The sequence below is a fragment of the Augochlora pura genome, chromosome 5 (assembly GCF_028453695.1).
Source record: "Augochlora pura isolate Apur16 chromosome 5, APUR_v2.2.1, whole genome shotgun sequence".
NCBI classification, from domain to species: Eukaryota; Metazoa; Arthropoda; class Insecta; order Hymenoptera; family Halictidae; genus Augochlora; species Augochlora pura.
Window position 1 is genome coordinate 7,019,969 of NC_135776.1, and position 21,708 is coordinate 7,041,676.

General features: G+C 39.2%; 1 protein-coding gene across 1 annotated transcript in view; it reads left to right on the forward strand.

The window, feature by feature from the left end:
- Positions 1–19,911, forward strand: part of LOC144470262 (1-phosphatidylinositol 4,5-bisphosphate phosphodiesterase epsilon-1) — a 63,791-nt gene extending 43,880 nt beyond the window's left edge. The window contains exons 7-16 of the mRNA XM_078181210.1: positions 4,676–4,958; positions 5,850–6,058; positions 7,344–7,639; positions 9,638–9,864; positions 11,513–11,740; positions 12,435–12,659; positions 13,333–13,633; positions 14,800–15,157; positions 15,436–15,759; positions 16,184–19,911. Coding sequence (XP_078037336.1) covers positions 4,676–4,958; positions 5,850–6,058; positions 7,344–7,639; positions 9,638–9,864; positions 11,513–11,740; positions 12,435–12,659; positions 13,333–13,633; positions 14,800–15,157; positions 15,436–15,759; positions 16,184–17,687 — 3,955 coding nt within the window. The 3' untranslated portion in view covers positions 17,688–19,911. The remainder of the gene's footprint in view (positions 1–4,675; positions 4,959–5,849; positions 6,059–7,343; positions 7,640–9,637; positions 9,865–11,512; positions 11,741–12,434; positions 12,660–13,332; positions 13,634–14,799; positions 15,158–15,435; positions 15,760–16,183) is intronic.
- The last annotated feature ends 1,797 nt before the right edge of the window (positions 19,912–21,708 follow it).

A 21,708-nucleotide genomic window follows, 5' to 3' on the forward strand; every position in this document is an offset into this window, starting at 1 on the left:
TGCAAAATTAAGAAGGAAATATTTATTAATTCTCTTTTAGAGAACAGAATAATGTATTTTAATTTCATGTAAAAATATAAGAGGTAAATGAATAGCTTCCGTGGCTGAGAGTGGACATACGATCGCAAAGGGTTAAGCAGAAGCTTTCGATTTTTATATTTGAGCACTTGAGAAGATTTCTTTTCTGTCTTCGAAGCTATCTGGTAAACTATATCTGGTTGATTTAAAACTCCTGGAACTCAATTGCTTTTTAGTCATTCCTGATGATAGATGGCTCTGATTTGTGGGACACTTTATGATTAGACATTTCAAAGGATTTTTTCCAATCTTAAACGATCCTCGCGTACTATACCTTGCTGATCGGGAACAGAATAGTCGAAGAGTTCCTTTCAATAGAAATGATTGATCTGCGAGAATTTTGATATCGGAATACCTTAAACGATTTTTCAATCTTCGAACTTTCACTGTTGGCTGCACTTTGCTAATCGACTTAGACCCTTCAGAACTCAATGCTTGTAGAGTTATTTCTTATAGAAGTTTGTAACTTGTGAAGATTTGAATGAGAGGATACCTGGAGATTCCTTTAAACTCTTGGAACTCGATAGCCGAAAATTTGTTTATGATGGAAGTTACAGATCTGCGGAGATTTTAGTCTCAGGGTACCTGGAAGGATTGTTTTTTATTTTCAAAGCTTGGAAACTGTAGCTTGATGGTCGAGTTACAGCTCTTGGAACTGAATATTTAAAGAGCTATCTCTTAATAAAAGTTTCTGTCAGAGTACCCTAAATAATACTGTCCAAAGCTTATTCGTCAACTATAGTTTGTTGACTGAGTCAGATCACCTGGAACAAAATAATTAATGAGTTACTTTGGTGAGAAGATACAGATCTCTGAAGATTTTTGTATCAGAATACTTTAAAGAAATTTTCAATTTTTGAAGCTATCTTGCAAATTATACTTTGCTGATCGAATTACAACTTTTGGAACTGAATATTTAAAGAAATATTTGTGATAAAAATTTCTAATTTATGTGAAATTTGATGTCAGGATACCTTAAATGATTCTCTTCGTCTCTAAAGCTTGTTCGTCAGCTATAGTTTGTTGACTGAGTCAGATCACCTGGAACATAATAATTAAAGAGTTACTTCGAATAGAAGATACAGATTTGTGAAGAGTTTTATGTCAAGATACCTTAAACAAATTTTTCATTTACGAAGCTATCTTGTAAATTATACTTTGCTGATTGAATTGGAGTTCTTGGAACTGAATATTTAAAAAACTATTTGTTATAAAAATTTCTAATTTATGTGAAATTTAATATCAGAATAACATAAATGATTCTCTTCGTCTCTAAAGCTTGTTCGTCAAGTATATTTTATCGCTCTCCTGGACCATAATAATTAAAGAGTTATTTCCTTAAACAATTCTTCCATTTGCAAAGTTTGTCTGATATCTGTAATGTAATGATTAAAAAACAGTTCTCGGAACTAACTGTTTAAAGAGCAATCCCGAATAAAAGTTTCCGATTTGCGAGGATTTCGAGAATACCGACTTTCTCAATCTCGAAAGTTATCTTTCACCCCAGACCGAGGCGAAAAGAAAATTCCATCAGCAAGATGGCCACCGAAACACACGAATAAAGAAGTCCGATCTTAGTGTCTGTAGAAAAGTTTGCCGTACAAATTTCTAAGAGATTAAAATCGCTCCGAGCCGTAATCTAATCAGGTTTCGCTAAACGTTGGCAAGCCGAGAGCTCGCCGTCCGCAATTATGCAAGCGTCCGCGACAATAGGTGGTCAAGTATCGACAGAGAATACGTTTGCACGCGGTCGGTTTAGAGATACACTTAGCGTGGCACAACGAACGACGACCGTCTCCGAATGTTCGCCGTTTCCCCGTTGACATCGGCTAGAGCAGCAATTTCTGCGACCCGCATACTACTGTCAATTATTGATTCATGGTTTGAATAGCGTGCAGCGACGGTTAACACTATTCGACAATAGTTGTCGAAATCCGAGTCCCGGTCAGCCGGCACCGACAACGTCGGCCCGTCCGCATTCTGGTGTTATCATTCCGACGGTTTATCATTCCGATTCTCAATGGCCGTCCGCCGACGTTCATCAATCACGGAAAAATTATCCGCGTCGGGTACGAATCTAATTAAACGACCGTCTCCGGTTGCCAGCGGTGACAGAACTTAATTACGTATTCTGTCGGAAAAAAACTTCTTCTTCTTCGTCGATGAAACGCCGTTGCCGGTCGGCGAGAACCGGGCCGCCTTACGATCGCGGGAATCGATATCCCCCCCAACCCCGAAACAGCGCGCGCGCGCTCTAAAAAGAAACACCGTGTAAATGAAGTCATTAGCGGCCGCATGGAACGTGGACGGCCAGAAAAAATAACGCGCGGATCGGGGAACGGGATAATTGGACGTGTCCAACGGAAGTTAAATATTGGGCATGCGAATCATGGATGCCGCGCGCGCGCTAGAGTTACGACAATCAACGGCCACGTACACGTGTATTTTGACCGGTTAAAACATCTGGAATGAGGCTGCCGCAGTCGGAAATTACGGGTACAATGTCTGCTAAAAGTTTCGATGCTCGCGATTTTTCATGGTGGGAAATCTATTGGAAAATTTGACACGGTGTTCAAATTGTCTGTACTATAGATCGTCATTGTTGGAATATTTTTTAGGTTCAGTTTTTAATAATTCTTTATAATTGTAATGACACAATTCTATATAAAAAGAGGGCTAAACGTTATTATAAATGCTAGAGGCTGTCATAATCTCTTTTTAGAAGACACGCGCGTATATGGTTTTAATCGAAGAAATTATTCAAAATGTTGTACGAAGAGTTCTCAACGTTATACCAGCCTGCATAAATCCGAAAGAATTATTACACCGTATAAGTGCAACTGCGATCTCAAACGGAATTAATCATTTGCCGCATAACGTCGCGTCAAACTCAAATTTCAAACGTGATCCATTAAATATGAACATCATTCGCGCCTTTCAAATCGAAGTTAATTCCCACCTGTCTACCATTAATATTTAAACATTGACGCAAGAGTTGCCTTATAATAGGAACACATCTTCTATCTTCTACCTCTAAGGAATTTATTATTAACAAATAAACGCTGCTACACCGTAGCCGTGAAATAAGTTCTTCGCACCTTTGAAATCGAAATTAATTTCTGCCTGTCTACCATTAATATTTAAACATTGAAACAAGAATTTCCTTATTATAGATACATGTCTTGAATCTCTAAGGAATTTATTATTAACAAACAAAGACGCTCACCGTGACCGTGAAATAAATTCTTCGAGCATCGAGTTCCACGATGAAATAAATGAGAATTGTCCCGTGGCTTAAGAGGTTTCCAATTTCCCGGATCGGTTTCCAAAACTTCAGTTTTACTTCAGCGGGTATATAAAATCGTAAGAAAACGCGGAGAAAAGTAGTTGGATTGTTTGAAGTTGCCGAGGCAAGAAGCCCCTGTACATCCGTTGATATTCAGGGAAAAGAATACTTCTTCCTCTGGAAGCGCATCATCGAGGGCGCATATATTTTTTAAAATATCTCCGAGAAGAATCGCGTCTCTGTACCAACTCTCTCTCTCTCTCTCCCTCTCTCTCTCTCTCTCTCTTCGCAATCCCATTGAGAGATCTTTGGAACGCAGTTTGTCGCAGATTCCGGACGTCTTTCCCTTAAGGAGTTTTGATATAGTATGCTTACTTAGAATTCTTAACGAGCGACGATGCGTTCCCGGATGCCTTCACACGGAATGATTAAAAATCACTTGTTGATTCAGTTGCAATCTCCGTGAAATATTTTCAATGTATCATTCAAAAGCAACTCTTATATTGCTTGTGGAGTCTTTCTCAATTTAATCATTTTTTAATTGCGTCTCTCTGTTCGTAATGTGATATCAAGTTACAAAGTTTTGTCTGGGAGAGTTCATGGAGTAATATTGTACAACTTGGAAGTATGTTGAAACGTAATTTATTTTCAAAATTGAAAATTTTTGCTTCCTTTCAGGGTGGTATATTCGTGATTTCTTTTAAAGTTGAAAATTCGTGTTTATTTCCAAAATCTTTCCAGAGCTATAAATGCAACAAAAGCTCCAATTTGTAGGAGATTATAATTGTATTTTATTTTTTTATATAGTAGTGCATTAGATAAATAAATTGCGAGAACGAAGACACGAGAATAGATGTTAAAAAATTAAATAAGCTCGAGGAATTAAAGAATTAAATCTGGTCAGAGAAATAAATAGGCTACAAAGTTTATGCATTTATTGCTTCAAATTCTTCCTTCAAATAAACTTTGATGCACTGAAAATATTCTGTAATTCTTGTCATTTCTCACAACTATTTTTTTATCATAAATACTACAAATATTTCTAATGATTATACTGCAGATTGTTATGCAAGATAGAAATTGTGTGCATTTATATTTATTTCCTTTGTTAAGGATCTTAATCGATTGAAAATAGCACAGACACTATTTCTAAATTGTTTAAGAATTTCCATTCTTTTCTATAGTAACATCACTATAATTACAGTCTAATAATTAGGTAATAATAGAACAGTCTAATAATTATTGACAAGTTACTTAAGGAACGAAAAGAAGAGAAAATAAGGGTGGAAAAACCTTGGTTGCCGGTTACAGAATTTGGTATATGGGCCTCTGCTGGATCTTACGAGGCCTGAAACGGCAACAACAATTAACGGACCGTAGATCGCGATGGCTGAAGGAGAAGTACCTACAGCTTTACTTCGAGGAAGGCTGCGTGGAACCCATGACAGCGGATGCCATAAGAGCTTTCGGTGGCCGCGATTGGTCCGCGACTGAAACGATCGGCACATTATCACCACCGGGTAGCACACCGCGGAAACGAAACGTTAAGACGAAGAAAACGAAATCCAGTGGCAATATTCATGCATTAACAAAGGTTTGTGGCATACACGAGTCATGGTTTTATTCGGAAGAAATTGGTCTCAGCTTCGCGAGAATATTAATCCGATGGAATCTCAGCGAGAGAAATATCTGTCTCGAGTCGCGAACGATATTTAAACATCTACCATTTATACGGAGTGCCTCGGGATTTTTCTATCACGCTTTGTGCACTAAATTTTGGAATTTTGTAATATTAAAGTCCGAGAAATTATTCAGACAAGTGTTCTGTAATTTTATAATTTAGAGGAATGTTCTGTAATTTTGTAATTCAGAGAGATATTCTGTAATTTTGTAATTCTATAATTCAGAGAAATTTTCTGTAATTCTATGCTTCTATAATTCAAAAAAATATATTCTACAATTCTGATTATATTGTATTAAATAAATCTTTAATTGTAAGAAGTTAAGAAAACAAAATTTAATAATGAAACTTGATTTTGAAAGTTTGATTGAAATATATCGGTTTAATATTCAGCCACAGAGAATTAATTTAGACTAAATACTGTTTAATTCGGTGCAATAATAATCTAAATAAATTTCTTCCAAAAGTACAATTTAATAAATTGTTAACAGTCAACGTTATATCACCTATATGCGTAATAGTTAACAACCTTAATTTTCTGAGAAATAATAAGATTAATAACTCATTAATTTCAATAAAATGTTCTAAGAAATAATTCAAGTAAGGAATATCTACGTCATGATTAAAGAACAATTGGTCTGAAAAATTTCTCGTCGATCCACATCGAATTCGACAAATTCCTCGATAATTTCTCACGAGATGCTCGCGTTACCCGAATGGTAGAATTTACTTGGTGCGATTCGATATACAAATGGTAGAGCCGAGGATTATACTGAACGAAAATTGTCCGGTTATGTGAAACAGGATTTGAGCCTAAAACAGTATGAGACCTCGTCCTCGGACGGAGGCTTATCAGCTACCCCTCTTCGTCAGATTACGGGCAGCAGAGAAAGCTTGACGAGAATCATACCAGCATCACCACGGTCTAGCAGAGACCGAATCCTACCGCGTAGCCCGCCTGGTTCAGCCCAACGAATTATCACTTCTAATTTACCCTACTCCGGATTTCACAGGTAAATATATCGATCACTCTATCGGTCGAGACTCCTAACCTAGCATCGAACGGAACATTACCACGGCTCTGCTCTGTCTACGAGAAAGTTCTGTCTATTTTATGAAAGTGGAATTACTGCGCTAAATACTGTGCACTCACTTTTTAGACTAAAAGTGCAGTTAACTAAGTCACTGCGCTAATACTATTATGCGCAAAAATGGCGATCACATTTTTATACCTTTTCTACCTTCGTGTAAAACTTTAGTAATCGGATCTCCAATATTTCACTAGACTATACATCTTTATGCAAAATAAAAATTGTCAGAGTTAATTATAAGAAACAATAATAGATGAATTATAGAAATTATAATAGATGAAAATACCTTACTTCATTTAATAATTTAGTAATTTAGTGATAAGATAAAAATGCTATAATAATACTAATAATTATCTAGATTTAGGATCATTCGCAACATGAAAATTGTTTACATTAATTGCAACAAGCTGGAGCCACAGAGAAATTTCATTCTGCCATTAATGATTTTAATAATTTGATACTAACATATTTTACATAGTTAAATACTTTAAATCTGTTTACTGTTCAGTATGGTATCTAGTAATCTTTATCATAAGTGCATCAAATCTACAGTCGAGTAATGGCAATATAGAAATTACTTTTGCAAAGAAGATGTATATCATCATACATATCTATTATCACTACACGTTGATTTACTATTCGACAAGCGTACAACCGATCTCATTTAACTCTTGTCTTATCAGTCATTTAATTCTTTATCGCAGTGTCCATTTAAAAAGATTCAAATCGAAAAACCAAATACCATGTAAAAATGAATTGAATATATGTAATAGACCTGGATAAAAATATCTCAACTATAAAATAGAAATATTTGCAGATAATTAACATTTGCAAATAATTCATTTGAAATAGCAATTTCTTTCTAAACGAAAAACTTAATTGATTCTACAAGTATATAGCAAGTATTTAATACATATATTTTTCAACGCGAATGTAAATAAATATCTTTATCTTATCTCTACGATGTCAAATGAGTCTTCAAATACTCTTCCATAGAAACAGGAGTATTTCAAGAACTGTACCAATACTTTCCCAAACATCTTTACCCAGGTATCTAACAATAGATAAGCCAAAAGGCGGGGGGAGCCCCGTTGAAATTACAATAGCTTGAGAAAACCAGCTTCTCGAACAGAACTTTCCGGTAGACCTGGCGGCCGATAGGCACGGTTAACTAACGGCGACCGGTTTTTCAATTGAATCGTCGCAGCCTGTTAGGCGTCGACAGGGACAAAGACAAGAACGGCTCGGGGATGTCGGCCGGCCTGGAAACATCCTGGCAACTGAAGGCGCGCACGACTTCCATAATGTACGAGACCCAGCTGAACTTCGTCGAGTTCGTCGCACTGTTCCGCTCATTCAGCCTAAGAGCCCGAAAGGATTTGCGCGACCTATTTGGCCAGCTGGCGATCACCTGTCGCAGCCAGAGTGACGGTTCTTTGAGGGACTTCAATATACGGCCGCCGGTGCTACGGCAGGCCAGCGACGCGACGCCCCAACGAATCGGTCGGTTTTCATGCTATTTTATCGTGCCCCCCTACGCGTGTCATTATCGATTGAGGCTTCCGGGAGGAATTTTCTCCCGCGTCTCGGCAGCATTGCAGCCAGCTCCGGCCTGATCAGGCGGCCGAAGACGCGCTGACATGTGACGCTACGGGTGAGCCGGAAGTCGGGCATGCGGGATAGACGGTCTGGAGGAGCGGTCGTGTTCCTGTAAACAATATTGTTGAAAATGTTAGGCTTTTTATTTGAAATTTATGAAAATAGTCGAATAGAACACAACCCTGTTAAATGAAACGTCCGGTTTTTAAGTATTAATGAAGATAGGAAGAAATGTATTTTGTGATTTGATCAATTTAATAAATTGGGAAAAATAAAATAGTATTTTTAAAATCATCAAGTATCTTCATAGTATAGAATATGTCAGAGTTTATGCACAACAAGGATACTCAAGTTAATATGTAGATTGTATTATAAGAAAAAATTCGAGATGTTTATTTTGATGCTTAAAAAGTCTTGCGATACCTTATCAGACTCATAGCTGTCTAATTGCGCCGCAACTATACCTGTAAGAAAAAGAAATTTTATAAAGTAACTGTCCAAAAATGATTTCGATTCTCATGGAAATATTCATATCTTTATATAACGTTTATTAAAGATTTTCGATTAATATCTTCACCTTACATTTTTGCTCCACATTATCCACCATTTTCGAACTATTCGAACCATCTTGGTTCAAAGCAATTTTGCCACGTTCTAAAGAAACATCGAAGGTTCGTCCATAATGCAACAATTTTCGACCGAAGATTCTAGAACAACAACGAATTCAACAGATAAAAGTGTAAGCTTCGGATAAAAGCCATTTATTTCTGGGGAGAAGATAAAAATTCGTTCGGAGAATAAAAATATGGGACACCCATATCGAATTCCGCGTGATCCCCAATGATAGCATCAATTCGTCTTTAAAACCTCTGATAAAGCTGCCTGCAATGCTGACGTGAAAATCCCTTTTGGGCAGGGCCTACGGCAGGAAACCTCAATCAATAACACCAATCCGAGAGCCCACGGTGAGCCCGAAATCTCGAATCTTTACGCATGTTCGTATCTTTCGCGAACCCCTCCCCCCTTTTTCCCGGTTTTAACCTGGTCAAACGCGTTCGAAGTCCTTGACATCGGCCCGCTCGTATCTGGAACAGAGCCTGCGTATCTACGTTTTGCATGCCCCTCGAGGTCACCGAAAGATACGGATCCGCGTGAGAGACGTACGGACTGTGTGGATGGTACTGTGATTGCGGACTATGCCGTTTTTTTCTTTTTTTACATCCGATCTGGCTAAAAGCACTAAGGGAAAACACGAAATACCAATTATTTAGAAATTGAAAACGACAATCGATAATATTGGAATTGGTAAGAAACGACAATGACGTGTTCTAAGGAAATATAGCAATATTTCTTGACAATTTGTCTAATATGAAATAATAAAAGATATGCATAATATGGTCAAAATAGTCAGACTGCTACGTAATTATTTTTTTTAATTGGATAGAAGATGATACTGATCACTGAAGGGTTTTATATATTTTGTAAGTATGTTTAGCTATATGAGGAATTTTTTATAAAAATTTTTCGAAGCAAATACTTAAAAATATGTATTTTTCCCTCCTCATGCTTATGCATGCGTATTAAAGGATATAAGTTTCATTTCAGTAATCATAATTATTAATTCTCCCATAATTGTATCAACATTAAAAATAGTAAAAATTGTCGTATTCAATTTCTCTATCAAAGAGAGCACTATACTATTTAACCAAAAATAATATCAGTTCAAGCAATTAATAAAAACACAGATAAGATATCAGTAACGATAATAAGCCATGCCCTAATATTTCAATTTAGTTCATAACTCGAATAAACAGCCTATTTATTGCGCGATGACTAATGAACGACGGAAGGGTTGATATAAACGAAGACAATGGAATGACACGGAGTAAAAATTGTTAACAGGTCTGCTGACGCGGAATAACTCAATCGACTGTCACGAGTACAAAACTAGCAGCAACCTGCAGAAGAAGCAAGTTTTCGACGCGGTGGCTGCTGCCAGTATTGTCAATAATTGTTCCGGCGTCGACACATCGAAATCACAAGTCATCACGCTGGCAACGTTCACGAAATTTTTGGAATCGCGGCAGCAAGAGAAACTCACGGACGAGCAGATCAAAGAGCTCGTCAAGGTATGATTACGACGACGTTGAAAATCTCCTATCATACACCGTCGCGTAACGTGACATCGTAAAGTGTACTTATTTATTCCGCGTAATTTATTTTATTTCGCGTATTCATTTTATTCCGCGCGTCTGAACTCGTCCACGAAACGAAGCTGAATATTTCGTTGATTTCCACGGAATACGATTAGAGAGTGCTTAAATGAATCGGAAGTGTCTAACTCGCAGCGTTCGAACCGCATCGCGAAATACTTTAAGTGAAAAACTTTCGCGGATGAGTTTGGAAAACGAACCAATCAGTTCCTGTAACGTTGCGATGCGATTCCCGGCGCATCCAGCGAGAAATACGATTTTGCCGCGGCACGTTTCCGAACTTTGCAAATTTTAGAATCGATTAATAGACCGGCGCGTATTTTATGCTATTATGACAACCGATGGATTTAGGGCAAACAGAATATAGCGAGTGCGTTTAAAGAATTTTAAAATTATTTTGCATTGTTTTCGACTGGTTAAAATGATTTAAAAACGAAATGAAATTATTCAAATATTTACTGAATAATGTGTTGACTGAAGAAAGTCGATCATTTATTTTATAGGACGTGAAATAGAATGTTAAAATTTATCAACATTGATCTTTCTGCAAATTCGAATTTTCGTTATTTTATGAAAGTCTCGATGATTGAATGAGAATTTATATATTTAAAAAGAATTAGAAAGAATAAATATAAATATTACTTTGATTTTTATAAGATTCTTCTAATAAATATGAAGGAAGTATTATTTACAACTACTATGCAGACAAAAAGTCTAGGGCATTTTTGACAAGTCCAATGTAGAGGAAATCTTCGAAATTCCTGTCTCTATCGGACACAGCTGGATAAGAAAAGTTTGTTCGATGTTAAACTAGTTTTCGAGCAATAATGGTCGAAAGTTATGACTCGATTTCCTAAAAAGTGAGATAAATGTTCTTCGCCTGGAAGAAGTTACAGTCGGTCAGAAAATGGAACGGGAGAACCCTTACGAACAACTCTTTATCTAAAATTTTGTATACATATCCATAGAACATTACCATTATCTCTCCTGATTAGGCTACACTCGTTTGTATCATCAAAAATGCTTGTAGAAATAAATGCAATAATAAGAAAAATAAAATTATATAATAAGAATCACAAATATAGTACAAATAATACCAACGACAAAAATGATAAAAATAATACTAGTAATAGAAATCAAAAAACAATTATAATAATGAAAACATAGTTACTTATTTATTTCTTTGCGTTCTGACCAACTTCGTCGCCATTTTGCTGACCGATTTCCTTAACAAATCAAATCTTAGAAAATCATGAACCATTATCGTCTAAAAATTAATTTAACATGATATACTTATGGTAAAAATATTTTCAGTTTATATAAACGTTCGCAATCCAGTTATTATTATATTCGATTCACTTTCTTCAAATATCTTTAGCAAACGATAGGAAATGTTTTCGGGATCCGAGTTTTAGCGAACGATAGACGAGGCACTTAGAAATTAAGGACATGTGTCAGCGATGCGCTGTTACTATTACAACAGAGTTATATAGAATTTCAATACGCATACGGGGACGGAATAGGGGATAGCACAATCAACCAGGACGATTTGCTCTGATTCCAGCGACACGAGCCGGACCCAGCGCTGCGTACACAATGGTGTTTGTCTTTCGAGGGCTTTGCACGGTACATGATGGACAAGGACAATTATGCTTTCCCAAACGAGTACGCGACACCTTCCGAGATTGAAATGCAACAGCCATTGTCCCAGTATTACATCGCCAGCTCGCATAATACTTATTTGACTGGCCATCAGCTCAAGGGAGAATCTTCCGTTCAGCTTTATTCTCAAGTTAGTAAAACTGCCAACGCTAACGCATACTATTACAATAGCATAATTCTTTTACTAATTATTTAAAAATCAATAAGTGGAGTACTTAATCATAGAACAGCTAAAAAAGCAGAATCAAGGCTTCTTTTTAAAGTATGTCTTATGTACACGAATATATTTCTCTATAGATTTTCTGAGTAAATAAAAATAGATATCTATAGTATTAAATTAATTTTTTCATACTGTCTAAATATAAATTGTTCTCTCACTTCGCTGTCGTATATTAGCTAAGATATTCTTATAAAACTATAACAAACGGCTTCTGTTGCTTCTTTATAAAGACCTCGGTGGTTTTTTTTAAATCATCCGCAATTTCGTTAATTGTTCCTTCAATTAATGTTCAGAGATCGTAACAGGTGGCTTCCGCGGCCACTTCTTAAAGTCCTGTTGCCAGATGGTTTCGGCAGGCGTGCCCTTGTTGGAACGTGGTTCACGAACGAAGGACGAAGCGCGAATCCAAAGCTCTCAGAATTTTTATTTATTATGCAAAGGAGCCGTTTAGCATGCGTTGAAGTAATTCCGGTCGTTCGTGCCGGCGGCAGAAGTATGAACGGTGGAAAGTTTTCCTGTAATGCGGAAACTTCGACAGCAGTTCACCCACCGTGCTCGTCGTAGACTGTGCGGCCCCCCACGTGACAGTAAATTCGTTTCGCAGGTACTGCTGACTGGGTGTCGGTGCGTGGAGCTCGATTGCTGGGACGGCGATGATGGGTCTCCGGTTATTTACCATGGGCACACCTTCACCACCAAGATATCATTTCGCTCGGTCGTAGAAGCAATTGACAGAAGTGCTTTTGTCAGCTCCCCGTATCCTGTGATTCTCTCAATCGAGAATCATTGCTCCCAGACTCAACAAGCGCGGATGGCCCAAATCTTTCAAGTACGTTATCGCCGGTCAGGCTGTCTCTACGCGTCTCCGCCGGATCCGATGCTTTGTCGGCTGTCTTCGGCAATCTTTATTTTAACGCTCGGAAACGTCCGATGGAACGAGCAACAATTGTTCATTGATCATTCGTTCATTGGAAGTATGTCAAGCGATAAAATTGGCGCGATGAAAAGATCAGCAGCTAACTTGGACATTACTTTCTGAGAGTCTCTTCGTAACTTTTAAATTGAAATTCAACTGATGCAATGCTAAGACAATAATTAACTTTGTGCGCGTCTTCTCTGACAAATTCTTCATTGGTCTGTCCCTTGGTGTAACACTGTGATGCGATAATTAAAATTAGTTTGACGACGAGATGCATTAACTTTGCGTATTCCTTTCTGAGAAAATTCTTCGCTAGCTTCTGCTTCAGTATTAAATTGTATGCATACTAACAACCGCATTTCTCCTCTCAAAGATCGTCGTAAGTTCATCCCTTAAAGTTGAATGCAACGCTAAAAATCAGAAAATGAAAAGTTAAAAGTTAAAATCTAAGTAAAATAAATTCTAAGAAAATAAAATCAAAGAAAATAAAATCGAAGATAATAAGATCTAATTAAAATGAAATCTAAGAAAATAATAGTTCTCAAGATCAGGATTCCAAAATATGTTTGAACTTCTTTTCCAGTCGGTTTTCGGTGAGAAGCTGGTGACGAAATTCTTGTACGAGTCAGACTTCAGCGACGATCCTCAGCTGCCATCGCCGTCGCAGTTGCGGCATCGAATATTGATCAAAAACAAAAAATTGGTGGTGGATCCTACCGGTCCTCTGGCACATGCTCCCTTGTCTCATCGTGGAAAGATGGTTATGTCCGATCGTGCATCTTCTATGAAACAGATGCGCACCGACGTAAGCAATGCTGTCGTTGAATATTTCAGCGAGGACGATGACGACGAGGAAGACGATGACGAGGATGACAATATTGACGGTGAGCTGTGTTCTTTTTACCTGCTGGTTCTCGCGTACTTATAAAACTATATTCCCACTTCTCCGGGCTTATGGTTTCATAATTCTCCTTCAAGCAATTTATTAAACGAACATTAATTTTACTTTCATTAGTTTCATCTTTATAAAATCGATTCTTACTTCTCGTGATAAATTAGTTTTACGAGGAAGCATTCTTATGCACTTTATCAGAAGACTTATTGGCTTCTCGATATTATTAATAAATTTCATTTAGTCAATATTCGTATGTTTCTATATTAAAACTTGGTCCATTTATTATTAATAAATATTGTAGGAAGTTTGTAGAAAGTGAAATATAATCTTCCGAGCATTAGTAATTATTCTACATTAAAAGATATTTTACAATGATATCAGAATATTAACGATGTCTATTATCATCAAAACGCGGTGTTAATATCATTTTTACATTTTTCATATTTATTTGAAATATAAACTGACGGATAAAACTCAATAATTCAAAGGAAAATATAAAAGAAAAATAGATAATTCGAAAATTACGCAAAAGAAAAGGAATTATTGCAATGTTAGAACGATAGTGAATCAGCAATGTTTTTAGTAATTGTGAACGTCGCTAATCATTTCAACAAAACCTGTACGAGGCTCTTATAATTGCTTCTCCAAAATTTCCGTGAAACTTTACATCATTGATCCAAGAAGGTCTGCCGCAATCTTAGGGAGCGTTAAACCCGAGGCTCATAATCTATTTCAAGCCATGGATTAACCTAAATACCAGTACCATAAGATTTCCCATTATTTCATCTGTTTCAATTGTGTCTTATCCCTCGACTCATCGCTGCTAAAACACTTAAGACACTCGGAAGAGAATGATGTTCAATCAGATTCGTATTAATACGGTTTCTCGAATTAATCCTTATTAATAATGACTATGGTAAATATAGCTGACTTTGCTATCGTCAATCAGAAAATATTAGACAATCTATTTGACAGTCTTTCCACAGGAAAATTTATTTAAACGAAACCAAGAAACTTATCGAATTGAAACTTTGTGACTATATTTATCAATCTCTGAAAAACATACAGAAATTAATTATACGCGGCAAAAATAATTATTTCGTGAAATGTATGCAGCGTACGAATATGAATTTAATACGAAGCTTTCGCTCGCAGATAATTCAATTTCCAGTTACGAGAGGTACCAAGGCGGGGGGACGCAGGTGCCGCATAGTCGATTAAAATCCGATTCCGCGGTCGACGACAAGTCCCAGAAGCAAAGTAGCCAAATAGCTAAGGAACTCTCGGACTTGGTAATTTACTTGCAAGCCATTAAATTTCGTGGATTAAACACGACGCCGGGAACCACAGCGACTGGAAAAACACGTCATCAGCCGCACACAGGCCCCGTGCAGAGGCATAGCATCGCCGGTATAGTAACCTCCAGCATACCCGGCACTTCCGGTTCGCCGCAGTCGCTGTCGACGTCAACCTCGCTTGCCAGCGGTAGCAGCAACATCGACAATCTTTTTAGGTACGTTGAGTTCTTCGCCTAAAATTAAAATAAGTGGTGTTAAAATATAAATACCTTGAAATAGTAAGGATTAAAATTACTAGCAATTAATAAAGATTGAAATTATTAGCAATTAATAAGGATTAAAATTATCAGCACTTAGTAAGGATTGAAGTTACTAGCAATTAATAAGGATTAAAATTACCAGCAAATAATAAAAATTAAAATAGTCATAAATTAGTAAGGATTGAAATAATAAACAATTAGTAAAGATTAAAATGACATTGAAATTATTTCAGAACAAACCGTGGCGTCCCAGCGTGTTTCCAATGCTCCTCCTTGAACGAGAGTACAGCCAAGAAAATCTGCAGAAAACAACCTTTAGCTGTGTTGGCGCACTCTGAGACTCAGTTAATTCGAACATATCCAGCTGGAATGCGTATCGACTCCACCAACTTCAATCCTGTGATCTTCTGGGCCTTTGGGATCCAGATGGTAGCGCTGAATTATCAAACGGACGACGCTGGATTGAATCTGAATGCTGCTATGTTCGAGCAAACTGGCCAGTGTGGCTACGTCAGGAAACCCTCCGTGATGTGTGACAAGGGACACATGATGTACAGGTACTTATTAACGCGTCTATTCATTTAATTAGATTTCAATTGGAACCCTAGGGAACGTTAAAGATATTTTGAAACAGATTTGAAACCGCTGGCATTTTTATACAAAAGGCGGTAACTTCCTATGATCTTCAAGCGCTGACTGTATCTTTTTAAAAAATGCTCCATCAACTTCAGTTGCAACCTTAAGAAAGCCTAAATATTTCTTTCAATAAATTCAAGAACGCTAACGTTGAGAGTTCTTCATCAAAGCAATGCTAAAATTTGTATTTCTATACTAAAATGCTCCATCAACATCGATTCAAATCTCAAGAAACTTATCACATTTTTGAAAACAGATTATGAAATCATTCTAGTGAAGAACAATACTAACACCGTCTGATCTTCAAGTACAGTCTATCTACATAAACGCTCCCTCAATTTGCAGACGTTTCAACCCCTGGGACAAGGAGTTCGACGGCCTGCACTCAGCGCACCTGACTCTGTCAATAGTCTCCGGCCAATACGTGTCCCCGACGAACTTCGTGGCGAGCACCTACGTGGAGATCGAGTTGGTCGGCATACCGAGCGACTGCGCGAAGCACAAAACCAAAGTGATACAGAACAACGCGTTGAATCCCATCTGGAACGAGCGGTTCTGCTTCCAAGTGATGTTCAAGGACCTGGCGTTCCTGCGTTTCGGCATCGTCGAGGCGAGTTCGCACCATCTGATCGCGCAGAAGGTCATTCCGTTGAAGTGCTTGCGGCCCGGGTACAGGCACGTGCGGCTCCGATCCTGCAAGAACAAGCCCTTAGCCCTGTCCACGCTGTTCATCTATTCGCGCTTGGAAGAGGAGAGCCTGGACTACAACACCTGCTGTCGCGACCACAAGGAGCCGTCGAAGCGATCCCTGACCGGGAAGGAACCGGAGAAACTGACCACGGTGGATCCAGGCCTGGGTGGTGTGACCTTGAAGCGGAGGATGTTCTTCCTGAAGGTGTACCACGTGGTGCCGAACGAGCCGTACACTATTCTAAAAGTCACGCAGGACAGCACGACGCAGGAGGTGATGGTGCAGGCGCTGCAGAAGGCCGGGATACCGGCGGACAGAGTCGACGAGTACATCTTGGTGGAGGAGGTGTCGCGTGGCTGGGAGAAGAAGGAGAAAGAAGAGCTGCCCACCCAGAGAGTCCTGGACCCGACGGAACGTCCGCTGCAAGCGGAGGCTCTGTGGAAGGGCGAGGGTCGGTTCTTGTTCAAGAGAGTCGGCGACGATCCCAGCACCAGAGCCTGGCTAGCGTCTATCAGAAGCACGGCGGGCCACCCGAAGCTGGACTCGGAGAGGGACACGTCCACGCACATATGGGACGAGACGGACACCTTTCTGGTCTGCATCTACAACGTCTCGCCCGACATTCCGTACGCCATCCTGCGGGTCCGGGTGAGCAGCTCGGCCCAGGACGTCCTGGCGCAGGCGTTGGTCAAAGCCAGACGGATGGAGGACCCGATGAAGTTCGCTTTGGTGGAGGAGCTGGAATGGGGCGGCACCGGCGCTGTCGGCAGCGGCAATCGGCAGCTGAGGGTCCTGCGGGACGACGAGAACGTGTACAGCACGCAGGCGTTCTGGAAGACGCTCGGCAGATTCATTTTGAGGGAGCGGGAGCAGGTGATACCCAGGCGTCATTTGCTCCCGGCCACCTTGGACAGGATCAGCAAAGGCTTCGGCGTTGGCAGATCCGTCTCTTTGCCGGGGTCTAGCAAAGAGAAGGCGCCAGTGTCGGAGGCCCTCTCCGATCCTACGTCCAGAGGAGCCAGACACCGGCTGCTGACTCCTGGACGCAGGAGAGAGGTGCACTCTGACGGCGAGGACTCCCGCGAGTCCGACATCATGGCCGCCGCTCTACACCTGAAGAAATTCTCGATGAGGAAGCTAAGGGTCTGGAAGTCATAGTGGCAGTCCCGGGCGTCGTCGATTTCATCGATCTTCGCCGCTCGGAGGAATGAGTCGTAAGTTCCACACTAGACCGTTGCATTTCGGAAGACGGAGGCTAACTCTCTCGAACTAGTCAACTACGTTACCCGCCAACTGCGATACACTCGACGCGAATCCCGATGGTCGCTCTCTCTATCTATCTATCTATCTATCTTTATATCTCTAACTCTATCTATCTTTCTATCTCTATCTCTATCTATCTCTCTATCTATCTATCTATCGATCTCTCTTTCTTTAGATCTCTCTGTCTCTGTCACTCTCTATCTTTCGAACAGCCTCGTGTCTACGAGCAGCAGTGCTAAAGCTGTCGACTAAACAGACGCCTAATCGTAACTCGACGGTACTCGAACGTGCAGATCGCAGGAAGGCGAACCGGTTTAAACGAGTAGTATGATTGATCCGGACGGAGTTTGATTGGACGTAGTATTTGTAAGGATCCTCGAATACCGAGCTACATTCGAACGATTGTGCTCGCGGGGATTTCATTGGTTTAATCGGGCAATTTATGGTTAACCCTGCTACGATCCTATTGGGATTTCTTCGCAAGTAATGGTTCTTTGGGTTTTCGATGATCGGTCGCGGGAAAGGTATTCATTGGAGAATTGAAGCAGGCGATCAATTAGGAGCAAAACGGTGACTATAACTGTATCTCTTTTGTCAGTTTTATACAGATTTTCTATAAATAATGCTCGTTGCCAATAAACGTAATGTAGTCAGATTGTTTTATTGTTTTCGAGTAAGGCGAGTATATTGTACTAAAGAGTATCGATATTCTCATTCTTCTATTTAGAGTAGAAGTTAGATCGTAGGAGTGCAATTTGAAGTACCGATTGTTCTGTTCCATTGATTCGTAGCAGTTTCGCGGCCGCAGGATAAACGAAATCGCAATGTCTGCAGCAAATGAGAGTTCATTGACCTGTTTGTATCTGTAAAATAATTTTAATATACGATAGTTACTGTTAGTACGATAGAAAGATCGTAAAGCCATTTTATAATTCATTCATAAAAACTGTACCATTTGTAAAAGAAGAAAATGTTAAAGATTAATGCAGTAACTACTTAACTAGACGGTAAAAGAAAATCTTTAAAAATCGATAAAACACGACATTGAACGAACTTCAATAAGTTGGATCTAATTTTCACTGGAAGCAGTGGCAAGCAGGGAAACGTTTCATTAACGTCAATTGCGTAAAAAATTACAAATTTGCTCAAAATTCCAGTCTAGTAACTAGAATATTCGTGACACGGGCAAAGTCGTAAAATAGAAAAATTGCATCGGGGACAATTAGATAAAAATCTCTTTTCAACCAAAACCTGTTAAACGATTCAGTTGTTTTAGAAAAATCGAGGTTTGCATAAAATGTCGCAACGATATACGTAAAAGCGAGAGCATCTACAACTTAGAAAAGTAGTCGACGCAAGCGTGGATTAATAGACAGCATATACAATTGCATCGTCGATCGTAGCAGGGTTAAACGACCGCGCGCAGGTGTGTCTCCGTGCACAGATCGGCATAATTTCGATTGTTTAGTCGCGCCCGACGAGCGAGTTCGACGAACAGGCGAAGCGTCGCGCGTCAACGTTAATTCTGTAACCTGACACGCAGTTCTTTCTAGTCATTTTAACGAACGAACGATCACCGCGATGATTTAGTTCCTCCGAGGAGAAACAGGGCCACACCGAATTCGGCGCTTCCCCCACCCTCCAAGCATATTTCCCAAATGAGAGAAAAAAAGAAAATACTCAGATCTGTACAATTTTAAATCGCAAGCATTCAGTTTCGACCGATTGGTTCGTTGGGTTTTCTAGATCGACATAATCCTGTTTTCCATATTTTTGTATACGCGTGTACATACTTTTTAATCTAAACTATATATTTTAATATGTGTATATATATTTACATTTAACGGATACATTGTACTTAAACTATATACCAAAAGCAACAAAAACACAAAAAGAGAAGAAAGAAAAGGTGAAAAGGAAAAAGGTATGGGAAGAAAGGGAAACAGAAATTCTATAATCGCCGTGACATCGCAAACGAGGCTTCGTCGAATAAAAAAAAAAAAGTGGTGTTACACTCTAGTCTAAAAGTTCATTTCGACGACGGAGCCCGTTATATCAATTTCCAATATCGATGTGCAACTTACACCGGGACCTGATTCTTTTTTATAAGCATTTACTTAACCCCCTCCCCCCCCCCCCCCCTCTCCCCTTCGAGTTATTAACGCTTGCACTTTGAGTACCTGACTCATCCGTGGACGTTCTCTTTTATTCTTGTCGGCGTTCTATAGTGTCTGTACTTACTTGCACAGCCGTCATGCAGTTTACTTGATCTACGAACAAAACGATTTAGGCGCGGAACTGCGAAGAAACGTTGAATTGAAAATATCCGATGATCTTCGGAGCTCCGGTTGCAAAATATTCGCTGTTTCACTTGATTTGATTTCAGAGAATTAATATTTCGCAGTGTCAAACAGTTTTCACCTGCGACACAGTGTTTTTTATTCTTTCTTTATTATTACGAACATTGGTAATCATTTCAGAAAATGAATGATCACGAGCGTATAAAATACTTTATTCATTAAAAAGTGAAATGGTCTTTTCAATTCTGTGCTCGACATTCGATCATCTTCTTTCGCAGACAATAACGATTCTGTTCTCGCTCACCGTACGATCACAAAGAACGCGTTATTCTTCCCCCCCGAGAATGTTTTCTTGAAACAAAAGTAGACTGCACGATTCCCCGTTGATTTTTTCGGAAAAAAAGAAGAACGGGGAAAACAAATGAACACCGTTTCGACAACGCGAATGTGCTCTTCCGTACTCTAATTTTCTCGCGTCCAGAATGATTTTCTACGATACCTGATCGATACCTGATCGGTTGGACCTCCCTTCCGGCGCGTAGAGATGAAACTGACCGCGGAAGTGTCGCGTCTAGGTAAAAAAAGAAAAGGAAAACAAGAAAGCCAGGATCGAACGAACGATTCGAACGGCGACTTGAAGACGTCTAGTCAAGCTCTATCATCGATATATCGAATCGAGGTGTATCCAAATGATTTCGTAGGTGCGACTCAAGTAGGACAAAGTTCTCGGAGGCGGGTGAACCTTGTTACAGTCTTTGCTATATAAATGAGAGAAAATAACGAAAAAGAGAAGAACGAAAACAGTATTATTTCCATGCCGCCGGCACACGGTGCGCGCATGAACGATCCATGCTAGTCAAAGAAACCGCTCTCGTTCGCTCACGATAAAAAAAAAAAGAACATGGTGGTCGCAATCAAGAGTGTCCCCACGATCATTTGACCGCTCAAGATCGTCGATGAAGCTGCCCTTCGCTGTATTCGTCGTTTGAGTAGCCCGCCAATTCTACCGTTCTAATTATAAGTAGCGATCATTAATGCCTGGACGCGAGTCGAGGCCGAGGGTTGTGCTGTTTCTCTTGAGCGGTCACGTGAGTTTCTATCCTAAACGTTCGCGCGCCATAGTCTTCGCCAGTAGCCCGGAGACTACTATGAATCTTGTCGATCCCCCCAGCTAATGGCCAATAGCATAGTGAAGGAAAGTTAAACGATAGTCGACGACGTTCTTATTTCACCACGGAGATCTGTTTTTCGCATTATTTCATTGTTAACGAGAATGCAGTGCGGGCAATGTTTGTACATATTCACATCGTCTTCTCTGTTACTATTATACATAATAGATATTATATCATATTATATTATATCATATATATTATAATATATATATTATATATTATATTATATATTACATATATATTATATATTATATTATATACTACATACATATATGTCGTATATTATGTATTATATATACATATATATATATATATATATATTATATACACCCAAATATGCGAGAGTTCTTAATGCGCGTGGAGTCTTGCTACTTACGAGGAAACGTTTGACGCTTGTGTGAACTATTTCTGCAGTAATTAACACCCCACCCTACACCACACGTG